The sequence below is a fragment of the Schistocerca serialis genome, chromosome 8 (assembly GCF_023864345.2).
Source record: "Schistocerca serialis cubense isolate TAMUIC-IGC-003099 chromosome 8, iqSchSeri2.2, whole genome shotgun sequence".
Lineage (NCBI taxonomy): Eukaryota > Metazoa > Arthropoda > Insecta > Orthoptera > Acrididae > Schistocerca > Schistocerca serialis.
Window position 1 is genome coordinate 550952396 of NC_064645.1, and position 27265 is coordinate 550979660.

The 27265-nt window shown below is 39.3% G+C and overlaps 1 protein-coding gene across 3 annotated transcripts in view; it reads left to right on the plus strand.

Moving 5' to 3' along the window:
• LOC126416399 (triple QxxK/R motif-containing protein-like) overlaps positions 1-27265 on the plus strand; it is a 55118-nt gene that overhangs the window by 15487 nt on the left and 12366 nt on the right. For all 3 annotated transcript variants that reach the window (XM_050084091.1, XM_050084089.1, XM_050084090.1), the window contains exon 3: positions 17388-17476. In XM_050084091.1, the coding sequence (XP_049940048.1) occupies positions 17388-17476 (89 nt within the window). The remainder of the gene's footprint in view (positions 1-17387; positions 17477-27265) is intronic.

The following is a 27265-nucleotide window of genomic DNA, read 5'->3' on the forward strand; positions in this document are numbered from 1 at the left end:
AGAAAAGTCTTCCTCCAGGTAAGTCCTATATTTGATGTTAGTAAACTTTTCGTAGCGATGAATGCCTTATATCGATGTTGTAGAGTGATTGTTGTGTCCTCCTTGCTTTCTCCAATGTACATTATTTTGCTTCCAAGGCACCAGAATTCCTTGGCTTTGTCTACTGGTTAGTCACAATTTTCATCGTAAGTTTATTGTAATCTCATATTTGCTACTTATTGCTTTTGTGTTTCTTTGGTTCACTCTCAATCCATATTCTGTGTTCATTAGGCCATTCATCCCATTCTACAGGTAATGTAGTTCCTCCTCACTTTCAGGTTGAACAGCAGAGGAGAAAGACTGCATGCTCCCTTTGGCTGCATTTTAATCTGAGCACTTCTTTCCTCCTGGTCATTGTCTGCCACTCCCCCGACCCCCCGATAGCTGTCCTCCAGGCTTGGGTTCGATTCCCGCCTGGGTCAGAGATTTTCTCCACTCAGGGACTGGGTGTTGTGTTGTCTCCATCGTCATTTCGTCCCCATCCGGCACGCAGGTTGCCCAGTGTGGCGTCAAATGTAATAAGATGTGCACCAAGATGGCTGGACCTGCCCCGCAAGGGGCCTCCCGGCCAATGACACCAAACGCTCATTTCCATTTCTCCTGGTCATTCATCCTTATTGTCCTCTCTTGTAAATATTGTGTATTATTCATCTTTCCCTATAGCTTATAACTAATTTTCTGCTAATTTAAAACATATGGCATTTTACATTGCTGAGTGGCTTTTTTTAGGCCAATAAATGGCATGAAGTATCTTGTTTTTTTCTTAAATTTTGCCTACATTGTCAAGCACAATGTAATAAATGCCTCTCTGGTATCTTTACTCTTCATAAAGACAAATTATTTCTCTATTTTCTTATTCACTTCTTTGTATATTCTTTTTGTCAGAGACTTGTTGCATGAGTTGTTAAAAATTTATAGTGTGATAGTTCTCGCATTAATTTGCTTTGGCTACCTACAGGATTGCATAGATGATTATTTCCAAAAGTTCAGTGGTATGTCACCAAACACATATATTCTACACATTAACATAAAGAATTGAATGGCTGCCACTTTCCTCAGTGATTGTGTAATTTCTAAATGAATGTTTCCTGTTCCTTCTGCCTTGTTTCATCGTAAGCCTTCCAAAGCTTTGTCTAAATCAGAGGATGTGAGAGGCTGTTGCAGCAGATATTGAGGGAATAGGATGCAACCAGTTGTAAATTGTTACACAACTTGATGGAGGGGAGGGGGGGGGGGGGGGCTCAACGATTTCTGTTCCGAGGTCATATTTGGATCAATGGTGTATCAGAAAAGCTCACTTTCTGCAGCATAGTCTGCAGGCTACCTAGTTCTGAGCTGAGAAGAAGTCCTGAACCAGTGACTTCAAATGTTCTGTGACAGAGGAGGTTGTGAGTTCCTAGAGTTGTGCCATAGGGTTGAGAACTGCACGGTCCTCCTAAATGGGTCAGAGGTGCACTACGTATCAAAGTCTGCTACCCAGGTAGCTTACTTTGTGTGATATGCACCTAAGATTCTTTCTTTAACTGGCCTCTCCATCCAGTCCAGATAATGATAGCTGTAGGGGACCTGGAAGTGTTAGTGTAAGACCCAAATAACATGAATGTTTGGCTCTATTCAACAGCCATACCTGTCTCAGCTTTCCATTTTCAATGGACATTTTAATTCTAGTTATGCATACTTAGCGCACGATTCATGTAATGTGTTTTAATGTAAACAATATAACAGCGTATACCTGTGAAGAAGATACTCTTAGTAGTATCAAAATGTAGGTTAAGTTTAAATACACAAACTTCTGGCAGCCAGTTGGCTATTTATTTTATCAACTGAAGGTATTCAAAGTTGCTATTGACAGCCATATTCAAGATTGTGTATCTCATCACATATTGTTGTGATCTCTCCATCGTGTATGGAGCTAGTAAGCATATAAACCTGTACTATTGTGGTGGGTGTTGGGTTCGTGTCCGTCTTGGCTATGATGACCTGTTCACAATACAGTTCATGGTAGCTTACTTGCATTCTTATTTTGTTATTCATTGTTAGACTTACATCTGCACCCATGTTATATTGTGTATTTGAACCCTGCTCTCACCTGACCTGAAGACCTGTTCTTCCTATCACTACACTTAAGTAATTCCTACTATATCTAACTTCAACATTGCACTTTCTGTATTTTAATTATCTAACCTACCCACCTAATTAAGGGCTGTAGCATTCCATGCTCTGACCTCTAGGAAGTCTGTTTTGTTTTTCCTGACGACAAAATCTTTGTGCAGTGTTGCCTCCTGGAGATCCAAATGAGGACTATTTTTTCTCCGAAATATTTTATCCAAGATGATATCATCATTGTTTAGTCATGCAGCAGAGCTGCATGTATTTGGGAAATATAAGAGCTTCAGTTTCATCTTGCTTTGAGACTTCTCCTGTACCAACATAGTAATGCTGGATTGGCTAATGATACAAGGCCACATCAGTCAGTCATACAGACTGTAGGCCCTGCAACCACTGAAGAAGCTGCTGCCCCTTTTCAGAAACCATGCATTAGTTTGCCTCTCCGCAGTATCCCCCTGATTGAGTTGCAGCTACTGTATGGCTGTCTGTATCTATGAGGCACACAAGACACCTCACCACAGTTATGTCTGTGGTTCATAGACGGGAAACATTCATTTTGAAAATTTATACATTTTTGCATGCCTTCAAACCAGTTCTGAAATCACTGTCTTCAGTGTTATGTTGGTACCTCAAAAACATGGTTTTACAAGGAGTCTACATCTGCCCAAGATGATGAAAATCACCATCCACACATTTTCTGATTGACATAATATGAAGTTATTAGGTAATAAATCAGGTAAATACAGCAATGCTCATTTGATGTTTTTCTCCATCAAATAATCAAGTCTCTGGCATGCTGTGTCACAGCTGGCATTGTTGTTTTCGGTCATGTTTTCTTGTGTTGTTGATAATTTGTGGCAAAAATTATGATACAACACAATCAGCATTAACTGTTCTTTGATCCTCTTAAACAACTTATGACATGTCCAAGGTAACCAAAGAAACAGGCAATTGTTTTCTTGGAATTGCTTCTTGAACAAACACAGTGTTGTTGCTTTTAATTCATCTTGCTCCTCATCCTTTTAGAATATTCTACACAGATATAACATATCTTTTTACATTCAGCATTTCCTAACACTATATATTATGCTTTTTTATCTGCACAGTTAATGTTGGTAGCAGTGCCTCTATTGAAACTGGCTGAAATATTGATGATGAGAACAGTTTTCCGCCAATAATGTATTCCACATCAAAAATTGGAGTTCATATGCTTTAATTGCAATTGGATGATGAATTAACTACTGTTTATGACCAGTTCAAAGCTTGTCTATTTTAATTATGTACAGATAAACATGTAACTATATACTACATGCAGTTGATGTCCAGCAATATTGTTCAAATGCAGTCGGGTTGACAGAGGAGATAGAGAAGATTCAAACAAGAGCGGCGCGTTTCATCACAGGTTTATTTGGTAAGCGTGATAGCATTACGGAGATGTTTAGCAAACTCAAGTGTCAGACTCTGCAAGAGAGGCACTCTGCATCATGGTGTAGCTTGCTGTCCAGGTTTCGAGAGGGTGTGTTTCTGGATGAGGTATCAAATATATTGCTTCCCCCTACTTATACCTCCCGAGGAGGTGATGAATGTAAAATTAGAGAGATTCAAGCGCACACGGAGGCTTTCCGGCAGTCATTCTTCCCGCGAACCATACGCGACTGGAACGGGAAAGGGAGGTGATGACAGTGGCATGTAAAGTGCCCTCCGCCACACACTGTTGGGTGGCTTGCGGAGTATAAATGCTGATGTAGATGTAACGTAATAATGTTGTAATTAAACACAATTATTCACATATGGCAAGTAAATAATTAACACAGTCAGTGCACAAGTCACTCATTACAGTCCTTTCAAACAGATAATCATTTCAGAATGAATAAAATGCACACAGTAGGTATCAATTTTGAAAATAACACTGTTCCTGGTCTGTCACAGTTGGTTATAACCATTATTAAAGTTTAATGCAGCCTATTAGAATAATTACACATTCATGGTCCAATTAATCTCTTAAAACAGTTGCTAAATTGTTGAACCAGCTCCAGAATGCAAAATGTAGATAAAACATGGTAATTTTCCCACTTGTAATCTGTACTACAATCAACCATAGTACATTTCCTCATACTGGTAGACAAAGATGTTGCTCTAGTCAAAATCACAGCAGCATGACTTTCAGCTGAACTAATAAGGCTTCCATCCTGCTCCTTATATAAGTTTATAATATTTAAAACTGAATTTATCTATTATTGTTTACTAGATGTTCACCACTTACAGTTAAAGATTAACATTTCTGAATAACTGAATAGCAGATGAAGAGTTGTTGGAACATGAATTTTCAGAGTAATAATTTGTATTGAATTATGCTAGTTAGTTTGCCTAAATATGTGATTCTATTTCAGTAGCAATGTTTTAACTAAATATCTTAATTACTTCAAAATTAAATGAGGGTATGCATTGCTAACATATTTTGTCACTGATTGTTTGAACACTTTAGACATATGTACAGTCTTTTCATCTATTTTATCAGGAAGTCATTAATCTTGTCCATGTTTACATATGAACAATGACAACATAACTTTAAATTACTGATATTTCATAATTGGTATGGTTATTAGTTAAACTAATTATACCAATCAATTCAGAATAACCAAAAGGAGTCCTAGGTTCATGTTTGAGGTCTTTAGGTACTGTCGACAAGCTATATAAAGGGCAATATAGAAGACAATGACAAAAAGGGGAGGAGAGGGGGAGAAAAAAAAAAAAAAAAAAAAAAAAAACAGATGAAAAATAATCCATCTGCTTTGTCACAATACCAGTTAATGCAAATCTGTTTTTGAGATTAAGTAAAGTTATGCAGAATCCATAGGGAACTCATTATTTCACAGCTTTGTATTCATGCAAAAACAAATGCACTGCAGTCTTCCCTATGTCGAGAGCAGTTCTGTCTCAACTTATGTCACTTGTCACTTGCCAGTTCTCTTCAATTGTCTTATGCACGACATCAATCTCTCTCTCTCTCTCTCTCTCTCTCTCTCTCTCTCTCTCCCTCCTCCCCTTCCCTCCCCTCCCCTCCCCTCCCCTCCCCCCCCCCTCCCCCACTCACCACGCTCTTTTTTACTAACAACTGATTTTGGTCGACATTCACGAAATTCATCACTAAGGGGAGCCCGACCGTGGTGTAATTCTGGAACCAAATTGTACATAGTCTTTTTTTCTGAAGGCAATAGATACTGTAATTGAAAAAGCTGTTTGAGACTTTGGAGTTGTGTCAGGCCATCACAAGAACTATAAAAAGTCATGCAACAAAAGCTTTTCATTTTTTGTGACACTGTTTCTGTGAATGCTTAAATGCAAACTAAGCGGCCAATTTTTGAGCTTGTATTATTTTAACAATCACAGATGATAAATTTTAAAACAATAGTAATGTCACATCTCACCACAGCACCAGCTAGAGGTCATTTGTAAAAACTGAAAAGGCAACTTTTGCATTTTCTCTCTTTCTCTTGATCTTCTGCGTCTAAATTAGGCATGTATGTGTGAACAGTTGTTGTTGGGCATGATGTACTGTTGATTATAATGTGACTAATCATATCTTGGAACTGTTAGCAGTTTTTATTTTATTTATTTATACACATGCTTCACTGATCCTTTAATGCGTGTGAGACATCAGGATGTGGAACAAGACACAGAATATGTAAATGTAAAGTACAAGAACATTTGACAATGGAAAGTACAGTTAATTTACCAAAACGGTTGCAGGGAAAGTAAAAACACGAAACTAAAAAAAAAAAAAAAAAGCTATATCAGATTTAAAAAGACAAAATAAAACCAGCCCAGAAAGTATTTACAATGTGACTGCTGCAGGATTCACCTTTGTTAAGGCATGTCACAGAAGATGCTGGAAATTTCCACCATTGACACTGATTGTAGTGCTGAGGCCAATTTATCAAACTGCCTGCGGGATAGCAGCAATATCTTTTTCGATGTTCTCCTGTAGCTGTCCCATTGTGAAAAGATTATTTGTGTACATCTGATTCTTCAGTTTGTCACACAGGTAAAAATCAGAGGGAGAGAGATCAAATGATTGAGATGGCTAGGAGTTTGCACTGCCTCTGGTGGCGCATAATGGCACATGTTCTGTGATCTGATTCTGAATCAGATCTCATCTGAAGAAATGAAGAACAGGATCTGAAAGTCATGATTCCACTTCACTCAGACACCGCCAGCAGAATTCAACAACTAAAATTTTGTCTGGACACTGTAGCTCATGCGCAACAGTAAATTTGCAAGGAAAGAGATTGATAATGTCTTGACACCAAGATCTCTTTAATTCCCTTTTGCACAGACAAATGCCACTACAATTTCATCGCACTTTGTTCCAGCCTTTCCTTCACTGGCGCAACCTTTTCTGGTGTTCAAACTCTTTTTGGATAGTTATTGTTTTCATTCTCTGCAGAGCGTCTTTCATGCCACTTCGTCACTAACTTTTGCGTTGCAGAGTTTACTGGAGATTTAGTCTTGAATTCTTGTGCAAAAAGCTCTCTACATGTTTTCCATGAATTGTACTTCCCATAGCACTCGACAGTGAATGAATGGTGTTTTATCATGAAAACCATTTTGTGTCACAATCAACTAGTCACTAAACACTTCTGCTCCTCTCACTCACTAAAATGTAATGACAGGGTGAAGTATTCAGAACAGAGCATGTGGGAGATGTGCATCATAATGCATCATAATCAGGGTTTCCAGCATTTTCTGTGACAGGCAGTTCTCCTGTTCATTAACAAGGGTCAATTCCATTTCTGTTTTATATACATTTTCTGGGTCAGTTCTGTTTTGTGCATCCTGTACACGACTTATCACATGTTGTACAGCAATACATAACAAAAAACAATGAAAATGTATGCATAAAAGGTCTGTATGTCAGTTTAAAAACTATCTAATAGATAAAATATTTCATCAAGAAAATATATCTTTATTTTATTCTTAAACAATTTGTTGTTACTATGTAGACATTTGATGTTATTTGGCAGTGAATTAAATGTTTCAATTTTAGAATACTATACACCTTTCTACATCCAAGTTAAATTTTTGAAATCACAATGGGAGTCAGCCTTCCTTCTTATATTGTGATCATAGTATATTTCATTGGTTTCATAGTGCATTGCATAGGATTGTTAACAATGAAGCTCATAATAAAATAAATGTATTGGTAAGTTATAGTAAGTATCCCAAGTTTTTTTAGAAAAAATTACAGTTAAGGTTACTGGAGGAATTCTGCACATAATTCAGACAACAGTTTTCTGTGTAAAGAATTTTCTTTTATTTGTGAATTGCTCCAGAAGACAATTCCAGAGCACGTGAGTGGATGTACCTAAAGTAAGTAGACGTTTTAACACTGATGTCTCCATTATGTGAGGCTGTCCTAATGAAGAACAACTTCTTTATGGTGTGGAGGACATTATGTTCACAGTGAACCCTAAGGCCTAAGAATTTTGCATAGTATACCCTTTGTATTTCCTGACTGTTGCGTACAGTAGCTGTCTCTTGCAAGAAATTGTAATCGGAGCTGAACTTGGTAGTATAAGTTTTGCTCAGGTTTATTGACAGTGAATTTACTTTGAACCAGATTGGGAGATCTGTTATTTATCACAACACTAGTATAGTGAGCAAAAATCATAAGCTTGTTTGTTTTGTGTGACAAAGCTAAGTCATTCACACAAAATTCAAGCTTTCGCAACAAACTGTTGCCTCATCAGGAAAGAGGGAAGGAGAGGGGAAGACGAAAGGAAGTGGGTTTTAAGGGAGAGGGTAAGGAGTCATTCCAATCCCGGGAGCAGAAAGACTTACCTTAGGGGGAAAAAAGGACAGGTATACACTCGCACATATCCATCCACACATACAGACACCAATTTGTAATAGTGAAAGTGAGAAGGCTAAAATGTAGTGGATATTAGCTGGACTGACAACAATAAAATATATATATATAAAACCCAGAGATGTTGAAGTTGTGTGGATGGATATGTGCGTGTGTGCGAGTGTATACCTGTCCTTTTTTCCCCCTAAGGTAAGTCTTTCCGCTCCCGGGATTGGAATGACTCCTTACCCTCTCCCTTAAAACCCACTTCCTTTCGTCTTCCCCTCTCCTTCCCTCTTTCCTGATGAGGCAACAGTTTGTTGCGAAAGCTTGAATTTTGTGTGTATGTTTGTGTTTGTTTGTGTGTCTATCGACCTGCCAGCGCTTTTGTTCGGTAAGTCACCTCATCTTTGTTTTTATATATAATTTTTCCCACGTGGAATGTTTCCTTCCATTATAAAGCTAAGTCATTGTTAGACATGATAAACACCAGCAGACCAAAGACAGATACCTGATGGACTCCGTGGAGTACAGTGCTGCAGTCGGACTCCACCACCTCACTGCTCTGCAGCTCTCATCCAAAATGTTGTCAAAGTTTTCAAGGTACCTCATAATTCTAGAATACAGTTCTTTCTTGAGAATTTTCATGAGCATGGTCAATTGAGAGATGGGGCAACAGTTTGTGACTTGTCTCTCCCTTTTGTGGAGAGGCTTCATTACAGCAAGCATCAGTATGAGCAAGAAGACACTCTGATTCATAGAAGCATTATAAATGTGGGGCCACAACTTTCCATAATTGATCTGAGCAAGCTTCTAGAAGTGGCAGTGGTTTTCTTTACTTCATTTCTAATTTGAGGAATAGGCTTATCTCACATAAGTATTTTCAGTGCACTTTGTAAGAGGCGACTGCAGCCTATTTGCTGAGCAGTACTTAAAAAATAGGCACTGGAGATTTTTGCAATTAGTTCTCAGTTGCTTATATGTTTATTATCAGTATTTACAATAATGTCTTTGGTTTTAGTGGCAGAGTTGGCACATGTCTCACTCCTTAATATATGCCGGATTGCTTTTGATTTTATTACAGGATTGGTTGATATTGGAGCTAAAATGTAATTTTTTGTTGTTGTGTGATTACTTTGCTTAATATCTCATAATCTTCTTCTTTTGCTTGTGCCTCTGTCCCACATCAGCACAGGACCAGCGTGGTTAGGAATGGGTGTGGCATGGTTCCCTTTCTGTCACCACTCCATTACCACTGACAGTTTTCATTTTCATTTACAAGATATTTTTAGTCCCTTTGTGATTTGTGCTCAGGCATGTTTTAAAGGCCTTCATTGTTTCTTCATTTATTGGTCTGACTACTTTCCATTGGTGCTCAGTTTTATTCTGGTAAGTATTCGAATTATGAATAGTAAATCTGACCACCATGGTCAGAGAGACAATTCAATATTTTACTAATAATGTTATTGCCCACCTTCCCTCTGTTTTCTGAAAATGTTGTGGATTAGGCTGCTTGAGTGTGGAGTTACTCTAATGGGAAAATTGACTAGTGAAGCAAAATTGTAGTTGTACATCAGTTATTCCAGATCTATCTCCCCACCGCTGTGTTAGGAAATTTACATTGAAATCCCCAAGTACTTTGACACCTGTTTTGCATTTAAATAGGTGCAGTAGAAGTGATGCAAGCTGCTTCAAAAAGAGGCAGATTTTCCAAAGGCTCTCTCTATATATATATCTACAGTTAAAAAGGTAGAATTATTTACAGTAAGTTCAGTGGCACATGCTTCAAAATGTTGCTCTAGACAAAAATCGTGTACATCAGTTGCCTTACACTTGGCACAGTTCTTATGAAAAATTGCAAAACCATCTCATTCCCCATGTTTTCTGCAGTATGATGATGTCAGATTGTAATCTGGTATTAAAAGTCTTTCCATTCCAGAGCAGAAAAGATGCTCCCACAGTTGTGCACATTGATTGTGAGTTCATTTAGCCTGTTACACGGAATTGTAATATGTTGTTGTTGTGGTCTTCAGTCCAGAGATTGGTTTGATGCAGCTCTCCATACTACTCTATCCTGCGCAAGCTTCTTTATCTCCTAGTAACTACTGCAACCTACATCCTTCTGAATCTGCTTAGTGTATTCATCTCTTGGTCTCCCTCTATGGTTTTTATCTTCCATGCTGCCCTCCGGTGCTAAACTGGTGATCCCTTGATGCCCCAGAACATGTCCTACCAACTGATCCTTTCTTCTAGTCAATTTGCACCACAAATTCCTCTTCTCCCCAGTTCTATTCAGTACCTCCTCATTAGTTACGTGATATACCCATCTAATCTTCAGCATTCTTCTGTAGCACCACATTTTGAAAGCTTCTATTCTCTTCTTGTCTAAACTAGTTATCGTCCATTTTTCACTTCCATACATGGATTCTAATAAACAGGTGTAAAATTGCCAGTTGATGCTTTACAGAAACAGTTTTGGAGTTTTATCTAATAAAGAACTAGTAGCCGATGAGTTCAGGGATGTAGTTTTGTTCTGTGATTTCAGAAACCACGTGTTTATGTAGTCTGTCTATATGCAGTGCGATAATTTGGTTCACACATGTTCCACAGCCATAATGAATTTCTTGAAAGAAATGTTTCCTGTGTCAGCTGTTCACCATTCCCATTTTATTTCTATTTTGTGTACTGTGACATTTTAGCTGTGTAGCTATTCCCAAGCAACTGTGTGCCTATCAGAAAAAAATAACATAATTAGAATACAAAGTATATGACAACTATTGGTTATAGTCACCAGAACAAAATCAGACCAAAGAATAAAAAGAGAACTTGCAGTGTTTAACCCACTAACTACATATGTTCTGGTTGACAGTCCTATAATTCCATGGACAGTCCATAGCTGGTTTGATATACAATAAAAATTAAACACTATGAAGTACAGTTAAAAATAGTAAGTAGGCAGTAGATGAAAATATTGTGTAATAAAATGGTTTACCACATTACCAGGCTTGAGAGCAGTAGCCATGATATTTAGTTCAGTACAAACAGTGGCACACAGCCAAGCCATTTACTAGTGGGAGGAAGCACCGAACTGTGGACAGTGGCACATTGTTGCAAACAAGTCAAAGATAAACATGTGTTACCAGGTACATTCTATGTGTGGTCCATGTTATCTATTTAATATCTCCACTGCAAGAGTTGTGTTACATGGGCTCAGCTGCTCACAGCAATGGGATGAGAAAGCAGCAATGACTCAATCATAAATAGTACTTTTTATTAGTAAACTATCTTTCACACATAGCTACTTTATGTATACCTAACCCGCTGTGGACTGTTGAGTTTGTAGATATCATTATTGGTGTTCCTTCCGAGTACCATTTATAATGAACTTGGCATTGTTTACAGATACACATTCGTATCGGGAGCTGATGTAAAAATTTAAGATATTAACATGAATTTTATCTTATTTTGTGTACAAGGATTAAAACTGATACTATTGAGATATAAGTTGTTCCAGTAATACCATTTTTGTGATAATTATTACATGCAGTTTGCAACAATAAAATGAAATAAGACACTGTAAAGATTACCACCTTCCTTCATAAAACAGAGACATTAGGAACATCAACATAAAATGACATTAGCATAAAATGATAAAAAACTTATCTACACATGACATTGTTTTCATGACATTTGAGTTTGACATTGTACACTGAAGTGCCAGAGACACTGGTATAGGCTGTGTATTCAAATACAGAGATAAGTAAACAGGCAGAATACAGTGCTGCAGTTGGCAACGACTCTATAAGACAACAAGTGTCTAGTGCAGTTGTTAGATCGATTACTGTTGCTACAGTGGTAGGTTATCAAGATTTAAGTGAGTTTGAATGTGGTGTTATTGTCAGCACATGAGTGATGGGACACAGCATCTCTGAGGTGGTGGAGAAGTGGGGATTTTCCCATACAGCCATTTCACGAGTGTACTGAATATCGGGAATCTGGTAAAACATCAAATCTCTGACATTGCTGCACCTGGAAAAAAAAACCCTGCAAGAACGGGACCAACAACAAGTGAAGAGAATCGTTCAGTGTGACAGAAGTGCAACCCTTCCATAAATTGCTGCAGATTTCAATGCTGGGCCATCAACAAGTGTCAGCGTGCGAACCATTCAATGGAACATCTTCAATACGGGCTTTCGGAGCCGAAGGCCCTCTCACGTACCCTGATGACTGCATGACACAAAGCTTTATGCCTTGTCTGGGCCCGTCAACACTGACATTGGACTGTTGTTACTGGAAACATGTTGCCTGGTGAGACGATTCTTGCTTCAGATTGTATCGACTGGATGTGTATGGGGACGAAAAAAATCTCATGAGTCCATGGACCCTGCATGTCAGCAGGGACTGTTCAAGCTGGTGGAAGCTCTGCAATGTTGTGGGGCATGTGAAGTTGAAGTGATATCGAACCTCTGATACATCTAGATATGACTCTGACAGGTGACCAGTACGTAAGTGTCTTGTCTGATCACCTGCATCCATTCATGTCCATTGTGCATTCTGACTGACTTGGGCAATTCCAGCAGGGCAATGTGGAAGCCCAGATATCCTGAATTGCTGCATAGTGGCTCCAGGAACAGTCTTCTTAGTTTAAACACTTCTGCTGGCACCAAACCCCCCAGACATGAACATTACTGAGCATATCTGGGATGCCTTACAATGTGCTGTTCAGAAGAAATCTCCACTCCCCTCGTACTCTTATGAATTTATGGACAGCCCTGCACAGGATTCATGGTGTCAATTCCCTCCAGCACTACTTCAGACATTAGTCGAGTCCATGCCATGTCATGTTGCAGCACTTCTGCATGCTTGTGGGTGTCCTACACGATATTAGGCAGGTGTACCAGTGTCTTTGGCTCTTCAGTATACATAATAATAAGTGCAGGTTACATCGATGTTCATGTTCCTGCATGGTTCTGAAACACAGCAGTTAGGAGAGAACTTCTGGATAAAAGAATCACAACTACAAAGGTAGAGATATATAAAAGAGAACTGGGGATTTAAGCTCTTATGCGACTAATTTGTACATACTGAATCAGCGTGTTGTTGTTGTGGTCTTCAGTCCTGAGACTGGTTTGATGCAGCTTTCCATGCTAACCTATCCTGTGCAAGCTCCTTCATCCCCCAGTACCTACTGCAACCTACACCCTTCTGAATCTGCTTAGTGTATTCATCTCTTGGTCTCCCTCTACGATTTTTACCCTCCACGCTGCCCTCCAATGCTAAATTTGTAATCCCTTGATGCCTCAGGACATGTCCTACCAACCGATCCCTTCTTCTAGTCAAGTTGTGCCACAAACTTCTCTTCTCCCCAATCCTATTCAATACCTCCTCATTAGTTACGTGATCTACCCACGTAATCTTCAACATTCTTCTGTAGCATCATATTTCAAAAGCTTCTATTCTCTTCTTGTCAAAACTATTTATTGTCCATGTTTCACTTCCATACATGGCTACACTCCATACAAATACTTTCAGAAACGACTTCCTGACACTTAAATCTATACTTGATGTTAACAAATTTCTCTTCTTCAGAAACGCTTTCCTTGCCATTGCCAGTCTGCATTTTATATCCTCTCTACTTCGACCATCATCAGTTATTTTGCTCCCCAAATAGCAAAACTCCTTTACTACTTTAAGTGTCTCATTTCCTAATCTAATTCCCTCTGCATCACCCGACTTAATTCGACTACATTCCATTATCCTTGTTTTGCTTTTGTTGATGTTCATCTTATATCCTCCTTTCAAGACACTGTCCATTCCATTCAACTGCACTTCCAAGTCCTTTGCTGTCTCTGACAGAATTACAATGTCATCGGCGAACCTCAAAGTTTTTATTTCTTCTCCCTGGATTTTAATACCTACTCCAAATTTTTCTTTTATTTCCTTTACTGCTTGCTCAATATACAAATTGAATAACATCGGGGAGAGGCTACAACCCTGTCTCACTCCCTTCCCAACCACTGCTTCCCTTTCATGCCCCTTGACTCTTATAACTGCCATCTGGTTTCTGTACAAATTGTAAATAGCCTTTCGCTCCCTGTATTTTATCCCTGCCACCTTTAGAATTTGAAAGAGAGTATTCCAGTCAACATTATCAAAAGCTTTCTCTAAGTCTACAAATGCTAGAAATGTAGGTTTGCCTTTCCTTAATCTTTCTTCTAAGATAAGTCGTAAGGTCAGTACTGCCTCACGTGTTCTAACATTTCTACGGAATCCAAACTGATCTTCCCTGATGTCAGCTTCTACCAGTTTTTGCATTCGTCTGTAAATAATTCGTGTTAGTATTTTGCAGCTGTGACTTATTAAACTGATAGTTCGGTAATTTTCACATCTGTCAACACCTGCTTTCTTTGGGATGGGAATTATTATATTCTTCTTGAAGTCTGAGGGTATTTCGCCTGTCTCGTACATCTTGCTCGCCAGATGGTAGAGTTTTGTCAGGACTGGCTCTCCCAAGGCCGTCAGTAGTTCTAATGGAATGTTGTCTACTCCCGGGACCTTGTTTCGACTCAGGTCTTTCAGTGCTCTGTCAAACTCTTCATGCAGTATCGTATCTCCCATTTCATCTTCATCTACATCCTCTTCCATTTCCATAATATCCTCAAGTACATTGCCCTTGTATAGACCCTCTATATACTCCTTCCACCTTTCTGCTTTCCCCTCTTTGCTTAGAACTGGGTTTCCATCTGAGCTCTTGATATTCATGCAAGTGGCTCTCTTTTCTCCACAGGCCTCTTTAATTTTCCTGTAGGCTGTATCTATCTTATCCCTAGTGAGATAAGCCTCCACATCCTTACATTTGTCCTCTAGCCATGCCTGCTTAGCCATTTTGCACTTCCTGTCGATCTCATTTTTGAGACGTTTGTATTCCTTTTTGCCTGCTTCATTTACTGCATTTTTATATTTTCTCCTTTCATCAATTAAATTCAATATTTCTTCTGTTGCCCAAGGATTTCTACTAGCCCTCGTCTTTTTACCTACTTGATCCTCTGCTGCCTTCACTACTTCATCCCTCAGAGCTACCCATTCGTCTTCTACTGTATTTCTTTCCCCCATTCCTGTCAATTGTTCCCGTATGCTCTCCCTGAAACTCTGTACAACCTCTGGTTTGGTCAGTTTATCCAGATCCCATCTCCTTAAATTCCCACCTTTTTGCAATTTCTTCAGTTTTAATCTACAGTTCATAACCAACAGATTGTGGTCAGAGTCCACATCTGCCCCTGGAAATGTCCTACAGTTTAAAACCTGGTTCCTAAATCTCTGTCTTACCATTATATAATCTATCTGATACCTTTTAGTATCAGCGTACATGCCCTAATTCATTTCCCTGACCTCGTAATAGCTATAGAAATGGAACTACTGCAATCAGGTAAGAGACAGGAAACAAATAAAGTAAATAATAAAAAATTTGTGGCTTTTATTACACCTACTTCACAGACTCCTACTATTTAGATTGAGCATTTGCATTTCCCTTTTCAGATGTTCTAACTGCTGTACCACATTCAGACTCCTGGCTTCAAGCAGCCCCCTCCCCATGCCATACCCCTTTTCAGCCCCTCCCGTAGATTGAAAAGGGGGAATATATCCTGGAATCTTTTGCGAATTTAAAGAGTATGACACTGTTTCACTTAAAGACCATAATTCATGTGGCTACATATTGTGTTTTTAAATAGTAGTTTCCATTGCCTTATTTATGCTGTTGCTGCTGATCATAACTGATTCTTCCATTCTTAGTGGCAGTTTCCCAATCCAAAGCTTGAGCATGCCCCGAATCTCCGTTGGCAGAATGAGAAATGCCAGAAGTCTTCCACTGTGGTTGCAGATGAGTAGTTCCCAGGAGTGTTTGATTAGTAGTCATAAAATATCACTATTTGACTTGTGATTGGGTGTCCACAGCTCATAGTTACAGGTTAGCATTGCTGGCTGAAGATAATGGGTTTCCAGATTTGATTCCTGGCCGGGTTGAAGATTTTCTTCATTCAGGGTCTGGGTATTGTGTTGTCCTAATGATTTCATTGCATTCTCTTCATAAAGGTGAGCAAGTCATCAAAGTGGAGTCAAATAGAAAGACTTACACAAGGCAGCTGAACATTCCCATATGGGGTCTCCCAGCCAATGATGGTATATGATCATTTCATTTGTGGCTGGGGTGTATTTTGGGCACTAGTGTTGAATTTTATGAGGTGTGAGTTTGATATTACTGGTAAGAAATCTTACTCCCTGTCACTTTATCCCTTCCTCTTTTCCTATGTTTTTCCGTACATTGTCTTGTACACCTGCTGGTCTTGAACGATTCTACTACTGTGCTAACTTTTTGCAGAATTTGTAAACAATCATGCCAGTTACATGATACCAATAAAATGCTCTGAAATCAAATGAAAGAATAAATTGGGATGAAATCAGTGAAGATCCAATAACATGAAATAATATCGGTACAAAACACACAGATACGCTGAACCTGCAGTGTCGAGAATATAAATATGTAATGATAATTGAAAATTTATGCTAAACCAGAAATGGAGCCTAGATTTCCTGCTTCTCATAAGTAGTCACCTGAGGCTACCTAAAATGCTGCCAGTTCTAACTCAAAGTTTTGTTGTCATTGATGTTTCCACCTATGATTTCCAAACACTAGTACCAGGGTTCTCATGTGGGGTATGCGGGACCCTACATTCTCCAATGAAGCATACTTGTTAACAAGTTTTTATGGCTACAGTTTTACACTTTCATCCCATAAGCAAAGTAGAAACATGATAGAGTATTATTAGTTAAAGAAGGTAGGACAATTAGGATTTTTGTCCCAATGATAAGATCATTAGAGATGGAGCACAAGTTTGGATTGGGGAAGTGTACTGGCTGTGTTTTTTTCAAAGGAACTATTCTGTGATTGCCTTAAGCAATTTAAGGAAACCACAGAAAATCTAAATATGTGTGGTCACTCAGGGGTGCGAATAATCATCCTCCTGAGTACAGGTCCAGTGTCTTACCCCTGTGTTGCCTCACTCCATGTTATTAGCTGAGTAAAGTGTGATGTCATTAGCAGTATATTAGTTTCTTGGATTTATATTAGGGTCAGATTACAGAAAATCCATTATAATTAGACAAGCTTACTGTTACAAATGAGTGCAGAAGTGATATCATGTAGAGATCTAACATTTGAAGATTTCATTGGGGTTGAGACAATAAAATACAGCATTTTAGATAGTAGTGGTATGGTTACACCAGAATGTGTGTATTAGTTACGGAGCTTTACTTGTGAGAATAGATAACTTTGGGCTACTTTCACCATTAATACAGTAGATGCACAACTATAGTACAATACTTTGTTTTTCAGCAAGACAAGACTCCAAAAAGAGCAAGGAGATAATGAGAGAGACAAAGCACAGGGCAGAAAAGAAGGAAAATGCTCCTGCACAGTATAAGGTAAGAGAGCCATCAGTGTTTATACATAGGAGCAGGATGTTTCCTAAAGTCAGAGTTGCACAAATCTCAGCCTTTATTCTCAATTCAAAAAGAAATATTCTAAGTTGCTGGTCTATCTCTCCTCCTCCATCATTGTAATAGTCGTCATCATCATCATCTTTATCAAACAGTAGAAAACTGCTTAAATCCAGTTTAATTCTGTATTTTTTTAATGCATAGTAATACAACTGCAGATCACATTCACTCAGCACTCTAGATGTAAGGGCTAAAACCCTAGGAGTATGGTGATTATACATCTGTCAGTACAGCAACTGACTGTGGTCATGTTACCTCTGGTACAAGGGTTATCTTTGGATTACTCTCAGTCTTGAGTTATCTGTGTTTGTTTATGAATGTGTAGTTCCATTACTAAAAATAAAAAGTAATTCTGTACTCTTTAGTTTTAAGAACATTGTTTTATGTGGAATGTATGCATTATGCATACAATATGTGACCCTGACAATAGAGAAACAAGTATAACTGTGAACAGTTTATTTTGTGGGTAGTTAAATAGATCACTGCAACAATAACAGATACTCACAAGAAGTTGTGCATCATTAATGATGAGACTGGAGATATTTGCAACAAAATCCAGGTTTTTGAGCTCTTCGTTCCTGCAGTGGAAAAAAAAGTGAATGCACTCTGGTGCAAAGAGCTGAATCCTAAAACAGATCTCGACCCCACATCAATTCTGTGAATGCAGGGAACAGTGCTAATGTGCATCACCATGTATTTGATCTTTTCACTATGCCAAGAAGTGATGTTAAGTCAGATCTGAAAATATTGATTATTCCAGTGTTTCTTCCGGGTTGTGACTGCCCTCAGGATCAATAATCTGCCTGTCAGTCAGTTCTTCTGTACCACATTTGCAGTTATGACCCCACTGGTTATGCTTGACCATCCATGAATCTGGTTTGTGATCACGGGAAATATTTTCAGAAACCAGTCATGAACAATTTATGCTAGTGATCAGCAATTTACATCAGCAGGCAACAGCATTGGTGTCAAACACTATTGTGCACTCACCATATCATCAAGTTTACCATGGTTAGAAATTGAATTAATTTCTTGCTGCACCAAACTGTCAGACCAAAGGCTCAGAGAAGTGGTTTATCAAGAAAAAAAAAAAAAAAAAAAAAGAAAAAAAAAACAGTGACAAAAACCATTCTGGATTTTGATGGCAGCTACGAGGTATGATAGACACAATTACAGTTTTGTACAATTTGCTGTAGCATATTTGGCATAGTAGCTGCAGTAACAATTGAAAATAGCATTGGTGGTGCCTGATGATTAATCAACAGACACATTTCTAAGACTGGCCAATAGAATATAAACAAAATTAGAGTTGCTAGTAAAAGTTGCTATGACATTTTTGGCAGATGATGTGCCAGCTGACCCCACTAGGTGAAGCTGAACTCACCCGAAGAGACAACACTGGACTGTGCAGCCATCATGCCCCACCACCCACCAAGCTTTTCCAAAGAGATCCGGAATTCATGCACTGCAGTTGAGATGCTGGCCAGATATCTTCGAGCGCAGCAGCACGGGGAGAACATAGCGAACAGCTATGATCTCAACACAATGCAGTCCTATAACACCAAGATTGCTGATGATATGGGGACAACATTAATAATATTTTCTGATACTACAAGCATTTCAGTCCAGCTGCATCAAAATGCACAAAACTAGTCACCTACCAGATGATTAATGTGATCTGGATTAGGTGCGACAGATTGCAAGTTGAACAAGAAATGCCAGCAGTCAGGGACATGAGATAAACAACAGATGGAATTGGCAGGCAGAGTAAACAAACTGCACCACAACAGTTGGTATGTCCACGGCAGCAATATGGTAACTAAACGAGCTCTAAGAACACTACAGCCAACGATGCACTCCATTGCATCACAGCTGTTGTACATTGATTGGATGAAATAAATGTTCCATATGCATTAAACTAGTACTCATCTATGTAACTCATAGGTATGATCTTGTAGAACAGATGTTGCCCTTATGGCAGCCAAACACAAAGTGAACACTACTTGCTCTTGAAGCCCCTTCCTAACTCCCTGCCTTAGTTTACATCTACCAGGTACCTGGGGGTGTGTTCTCTACACCATATACAATAAAATATACATTGAGGTGACAAAAGTAATGGGATACCTTGTAATAGTGTGTCGGACCTCTTTTTGCTTGGTGTGGTGCAGTAACTTGACTCGGCATGGACTCAACAAGTCACTGGAAGCCACAGCAGGGAAATATTGAGTGATGCTGCCTCTGTAGCTGTCCATAATAATAAAAGTGTTGCCCAAGCAGGATTTTATGCATGAACTGATCTCGATTATGTTTGATGGGATTCATATTGGGTGACATAGGAAGCCAAATCAAATCATTCGCTCGAATTGTCCAGAATGTTCTTCAAACCAACTGCGAGTAATTGTGCCTGGTGACGTGGCATATTGTCATCCATGAAAAGTCCATCTTTGTGGGAACATGAAGTCCATGAATGGCTGCAAATTGTCTCCAAGTAGCCGAACATAACCAGAACCCAGACCTTTCCATGGAAACACAGCCTGCACCATTATGGAGCCACTGCCAGCTTTCAGTTCTTTGTTGACAACTTGGGTCTGTGGCTTCGTGGGGTCTGTGCCACACTCAAACCCTATCATCAGCACTTACCAACTGAAATCGGGAGTTGTTTGAACAGGCCACAGTTTTGCAGGTGTTTAGGGTCCAACTGATATGGTCACGAGTTCAGGGGAGGTGCTGCAGGTGGTCTTGTACTGTTAGGAAAGGCACATGTATCAGTTGTCTGATGCCAAATTTTGTTGCACTGTCCTAACACATACATTCCTTGTACATCACAAGTTGATTTCAGTGGGTATTTCATGCAGTGTTGCTTGTCTGTTACCACTGGCACATCTACACAAACACCGCTGCTCTCGATCGCTAACTGAAGGCTGTCGGTCACTGCATTGACTGTGGTAAGAGGTAATGCTTGAAAATTTGGTATTCTTGGCACACTCTTGACACTGTGGATCTCAGAATATAGAATTCACTAACAATTTCCGAAATGGAAATGTGTCTAGCGCCAACTGCCATTCCACATTCAAAGTCTGTTAACTCCCGTCATGCGGCCATAATCACATCAGAAGTGTTTTCACATGAATCACCTGAGTACAAATGACTGCCTGCCTATGCACTGCCCTTTTGTACCTTGCGTGCGTGACACAACTGCCATCATATAGTGGAGATGCTGAGTTGCAGAAAGGCACAACAATAAGACTGTCAGAAACTTAGCTTTCGGCCCACAAGGCCTTTGTCAAAAGTAGACAATGGACACACACACACACACACACACACACACACACGACTGAAGTCTGTCTGTGTGTATGTGTGTGTGTGTGTGGGGGGGGGGAGGGGTGTCTACTTTTGGCAAAGACCTTGTTGGCCGAAATCTAACTTTCTGGCAATCCTGTTGTTGTGCCTTTCTGTGACTCAGCCTCTCTGCTATGCTATGTGGTGAGTAGCAACTATCCTTTTCATTATATTGTTACATTTCATCTTGAATTTTACATTGTTTGATACAACTGTCATCTGTATATGTGCATATCGCTATTCCGTGACTTTTGTCACCTCAATGTATTTCTGGCCATATACTGAACTGTGTTTTAATGATGGCTCTGACTTTTTCTGTCACTGTTAATCCCCTCCATCCTGAAATTTTTATGTGAATAAAATGAATAGCAGTATTTTAACAGATGGGTGCTGCCCATAATATAAGTAATGTTGAAACAAGAAATAAAGTGATATTATAAATAGTAACGTCTTCAGCTTTTGTAGTCCTTTCTTCCTCAGTTGCATGTAATATTACAGTGTATTGTTATTTTTACTTGTTGACTGTCTTTCATTAGATGTAGTTAGACGGCAGTTGATCTAAATCTTCTGGTTTCACATCATCCTCACTGTTCCCAATTGTTGCATCTGATTTCACTAGGAAAGATTTTATCATTTTCTACATTATTAAAGAAAAAAAAATCTGCTACATCTTCACATGAATCGCTGTCAACTTTACCATTAAGTATGTGCATTAATCCCTGATACTTTCACTCTCAAGCATACATTCAAATTACTTGGCTGCTGCAAATATGCATCTTTACCTTGCTCTAACATGGAACTTGACTTGCTAGCTGTCCTCTTTATCTTAACCCTATCTTGCCATTCAATCTTATGCATTTGCTTGAGTTACTTTCTCTCTCTGACTTCAGCTTGTTTTTGTCACTTCCTACCATACACGAAGTACTTCCCATTGATTGGATGTTCTTCTGAACTTCAGTTTCTTGATCTTTTATATTCAGTTTAATTTCATTTAACTGACCATTCATTTTCACCAAAGCTTGCAGAATTAAATTTACAGGATCCATATTCGTTTCAGAACTATTTAGTGCACCTTCATGGATTTCAGTATCTGAAAATTTACAGACAATGACAACTTCATTAACACAATCTCCCCCTGTTTATTTGTTTTTAAATTCTCACTAAACACAACACAAGACACGAAACACACTTCTATCTAAGACAGTTCATTGTGCATCATTTATACTCATCTGTTGAAGTCCTGCTTCCCAAAAGATTTATGGTGGAGCCGGTGAGCTGCTGTGCTGCTGTCACCACCACGCAGTCGATGCTACCATTTGCAGGGTTTCTCGCAATGTGGTGTGGACTGTTACTGCTGCTCGTTGGCACTGTATGGTTATGCTGGCAGTTTATCCACAGCAAACCTACTGTGGCTTGCGATGTCACTTCCTAAGTCGTTTGGACTTCAAAACGACCATTATGCATTTCTCATCATCTGAATAATCTTTTGATTATGCTCATTAAACAATCACAACTAATGGTTTGTCTGCAGATTCTTCAGACAGGTCCCTGACAGACAGACACCCATATTATTAAGTTTATACACAATCTTTTTTTTTTTTCATTTGAAAAATATTTGTGATTGTTACCAATAAGTTCAACATGCACTGGACACATTTATTCAGCTTATAGGTAAGATGTTTCCAGAATGAAATTTTCACTCTGCGGTGGAATGTGCACTGATATGAAACTTCGTGGCAGATTAAAACTGTGTACCACAATGAGACTCGAACTCAAGACCTTTGCCTTTCGTGGGCAAGTGCCCCCTACCAACTGAGCTACCCAAGCGTAACTCATGATCCATCCTCACAGCTTCACTTCTGGAGGTACTTCACCTCCTGCCTTCCAAACGTTTCAGAACCTCTTTTGCAAAATTTGCAGGACTACCACTCATTAAAGAAAGGATTTTCAGAGACGTGGCTTAGCCATTGCCTGGGGGATGTTTCACAAAGAAAGTTTCACTCTGCAGCAGAGTTTCACACAGCAGAGCATACACAGCAGTCTCTAGGTTCTGAGATTGTGGCCATGTGTGTGCGAGCTGTACTTGTGTGAATGCGTGTTTTCTGCTGCAGAAGAACTTTGTCCAAAAGGTTTTAATATTTCAGCAGTCCATTTCATTGTGCCTGTGTGTGGCTCAATGCTGTACCTATATGGTGAGTAGCAGCCTATCCTTTCTACATTGCTGCTGATTCCTTGTGGACTTTCTGTTGTACAAGGTGTACAACTTTGCTTCTGCCATTTGCTGATAGGTGGTAACAACGGTAAGTAGCGGTCGAAAGAAACAGATTGCAGACGTTAGGCAGTTAGCTTTGACATCGGTCAACATACCTCATTCAAACATTAGTCGATTTGTGTCTGCATCATAAAGTTGTTCTTTATTGAAAATGTCAATTTATGAGCCTAATTCTCGTCATTTGCGGGAGGTGTTACTGTTATGTTTCAGTATGAAGAAAACAGTGTCTGAGTCTCATCAAATGCTCTCAAGTACGTATGGTAAGGACGCTATTAGTGAAAGAATGTGTCGTGAGTGGTTTCAACACTTCAAGAACAGCGATTTTAACGTCGTAGACCGGCATGGTGGTGGAAAAGAGAATGTTTTCGAAGATGCAGAATTGGAGACTTTGCTGTGTGAAGACTCACGTCAAAGTCAAGAAGAATTGGTACAATTAGTGGGAGTGACACAGCAAGCCATTTCAAAACGTCTCAAGGCTATGGGCATGATTAAGAAGGAAGGCTGAAACCAAGAGACATTGAACGGTGTTTGTGAACAGTTGCTTCAGGGGCAAAAATGGAAGGGCTTTGTGCACCACATTGTGACTGGGGATGAAAAATGGGTTCATTACCATAACCCTAAATGCAAAATATCATGGGGCCATGCTTCCACGTCGACAGCCGAGCCGAATATAAACGGCTCCAAGATCATGCTCTCCATTTGGTGGGACCAGCTCAGCGTCGTGTACTATGAGGTGTTAAAACCAAGTGAAACAATCGCAGGTGCTCGTTATCGAACGCAATTAATGCGTCTGAGCGGAACATTAAAAGACAAACGGTCGCAATACAGCGAGAGGCACGATAAAGTGATTTTGCAGCACGACAGCGCTCGAACCCATGTTGCAAAAGAGGTCAAAATGTTCTTGGAAATGTTAAAATGGGTAGTCTTACCCCACCCGCCGTATTCTCCAGACGTTGCTCACTCTGATTATCACCTGTGTAGATCAAAGGTGCATGGCCTGGTTGACCAACACTTCCAATCTCATGAAGAAGTCACAAATTGGATCGATTCGTGGATCGCTTCAAAAGATGAACAATTTTTTCGACATGTGATTCATACGCTGCCCGAAAGATGGGAGAAAATTGTGACCAGCGATGGAAAATACTTTGAATGATACACGTGTAACCAATTTGTTTCATTAAAGCCTCAGCCGGCCGGAGTGGCCGTGCGGTTCTAGGGGCTACAGTCTGGAGCCGAGCGACCGCTACGGTCGCAGGTTCGAATCCTGCCTTGGCATGGATGTGTGTGATGTCCTTAGGTTAGTTAAGCTTAATTAGTTCTAAGTTCTAGGCGACTAATGACCTCAGAAGTTAAGTCGCATAGTGCTCAGAGCCATTTGAACCATTTTGAAAGCCTCAGATGTTGGGTAAAAAACGGCGGAAGCAAAGTTGTGCATATTGTAGCAACCTACTTTTTTAAGCTCAAATATTAGGATCTGACACAGCTTGAAGAATCTTCATTCTGATCCCATTCAAACTCATTTGTATGTTGATATTGCACTGTTTGATACTGACACTGAATAGTGACACTTGCATTAATCCAGGGTGTTATCGTCCCGGGACAACCGGTAAAGGTTCAAATGGCTCTGAGCACTATGGGACTTAACTTCTGAAGGTCATCAGTCCCCTAGAACTTAGAACTACTTAAACCTAACTAACCTAAGGACGTCACACACACCCATGCCCGAGGTAGGATTCGAACCAGCGGTCACGCGGTTCCAGACTGTAGCGCCTAGAACCGCTCGGCCACCCCGACCGGCCAACTGGTAAAGGCCCGGGATTTTTTTCATCCAGGAGAAAATCGGAAAAAAACAGGAATTTTTTAGTGTTGTAGTTTTCAGTTAAATTTTTGTAATTTTCTCTGGTAAGAACTTATAATATAACAAAGAATATACCGGTAATTGTATCCTGCTACTGCAGAATAATATCGCAGCAATAAAACACACGAGAGAAAAAAATAAAAGTTGCAAAGGAAAAGCGCCATTTACAATGAAACGCAGTGCACACACAAGCGTCTGCCAACTGCAAAATGTGTGAAAGGCTTTAGGACGAAGACTATGCAATACTTGATAAGTACATACTGCTTCCAATGAGCGTGGCGTTACAACTTCACATTAGGTTCGTTTTAGCAGTTGAGTCGCGTATGAACAGTACCTTTTCGCGCTTCTGGCTATTGTTAGACGTATCGGCATTAGCAACAGGCAGTTAGATGCTACCCGGAAATCTTTTTACTGGAGCGCCACGTGATACGGTACGTGTTTAAGTTCAGTGATTTTGTTGTCCTCTAAGATTACAGGACTCATGTCGAATGAAAACAAAACGGATTTCTGTGGCCGGGAATTACCAAGTGACTTAAAATTTATTCACAAAATTACAGAAGGCTAAAGTGTGTTATTAATTTCAGTTTTCTGATTTTATTTTATTTCCGCGTTTTTGGGAGTCAGATATGAGTCGCCTTCCAGAACAATGAAGTTATTTTTGTCTGTGTGCTAAAGAAATTTGGCTTTTATTAAACCTTTTTGCAGAGGCACGCAATTTATTTGAAAAGAAGTGTTTGTTCCACACTATGGGCTAGTTTCGACTGTTCGCTGAATTTCAAATGCACGTTTTCATCTTGTGGCACGTATGTCATTATGCCATGATAAAGAACCAAACTTGAGATAATACAGTACTGGCACTCAAAGAAAATTTACATCCCGAAAAGCTCAATATCAGGTTGATGCCTACTTCATTGTGACGTGGACAGCTGCAGTTCACATGTAAAAAGGACGAGCAGAGGAGCAACACAGCTTCGAATGTCGTTTAATTTTTAAGCAGAATGACATAATGCATTACTAGACAAAAACCGCAACACGTTATCGTTTTTAGCTAACTTACTATTGTAATTAAAAACAAGAATGATGAAAATTCATGACTTAACTGCAGGGTAATATTTTTTCATAAGCTTTGTTTAACGTAAGGAATTATTGAAGGATTACACCGTATATGATACTGAAGCCACTGAAATATTACAATCAATCTGGTAATCTCGTAGCTCCTTCCTTATCTGAATGCGAGAAATACATTTCAGTTCTGGAAGTGTCACCTGCTACGTTGATGACGATCCTGTCAACAACAGAATCCACGAAGCCAACAGGCGTAGCATTTTTTCTTCTTTCATGACGAGCCGTTTTATAATCCGCGAGCGTTCGGCGGTGGCGTGTGTAAAAGCTGAGTGCGTTAGTTCCAGTACGTCTGGTAGCTTAATCCTTGTTACTTTTCGGGCCACATCCCGCAGCTTTGTTCCACATCAGATCTGTTGGGTTCATATTGTAATGTTACAGTAGCAAATGTAAAAACGCAGCATTTGTATGATGTGCTCGATGCTGTGAAAATGATTGTCTTTCACGTTTCTACGATACTTATCTACCTCTGTGGTACAAACGATAGACATAGCCCAAATAAAGAGGATTTGGTTTTTCATTTTTGCCTTAAAAAATTAATCTTATGTTTCCTTAATTTAAAAAACTTTTACGAGCAGTATTTCATAAAACATCGATAACTAAGAATTTGTATTTGAAATGGAAACAAGAATTTTGCGTCCAATATGTAATTAGAAACAAAAAGACGTGCATTATTTATAAAAAATGATGATGAGTTTTATAATTACGAACTGTAGGTATTTCAAAATTGAACAGAAAAAGAAAAACGATATTAGGGAGATTTAAACCTACGCTCGTATAACCACATTGTTTTCACATTCATTTACGCTACCGACTGCGCTACACGTTCAATGAAAAAACATTAAGAACAGCCCATTTCTCGGCAGTTTTTAACCGTGTTCCACGCTCAGCCATTTCGTACTACGCATTAACAGCGCGACAATCAGACCACAACGTTACAGAGACTGTGGCTGTACACGATTTTTGAAACAAAAACTACGTAGCTAAAGCGTGAGTAAGTTAAACGTCGATGTCTGTTAGTACATTTGAGTATCTTATAGTTTCATTTAACATAGCTTAGTAATAAGATATCTAATACATGAGTGGGATCTACTTCCAATAGCGTAATAACACTAGTGTACGT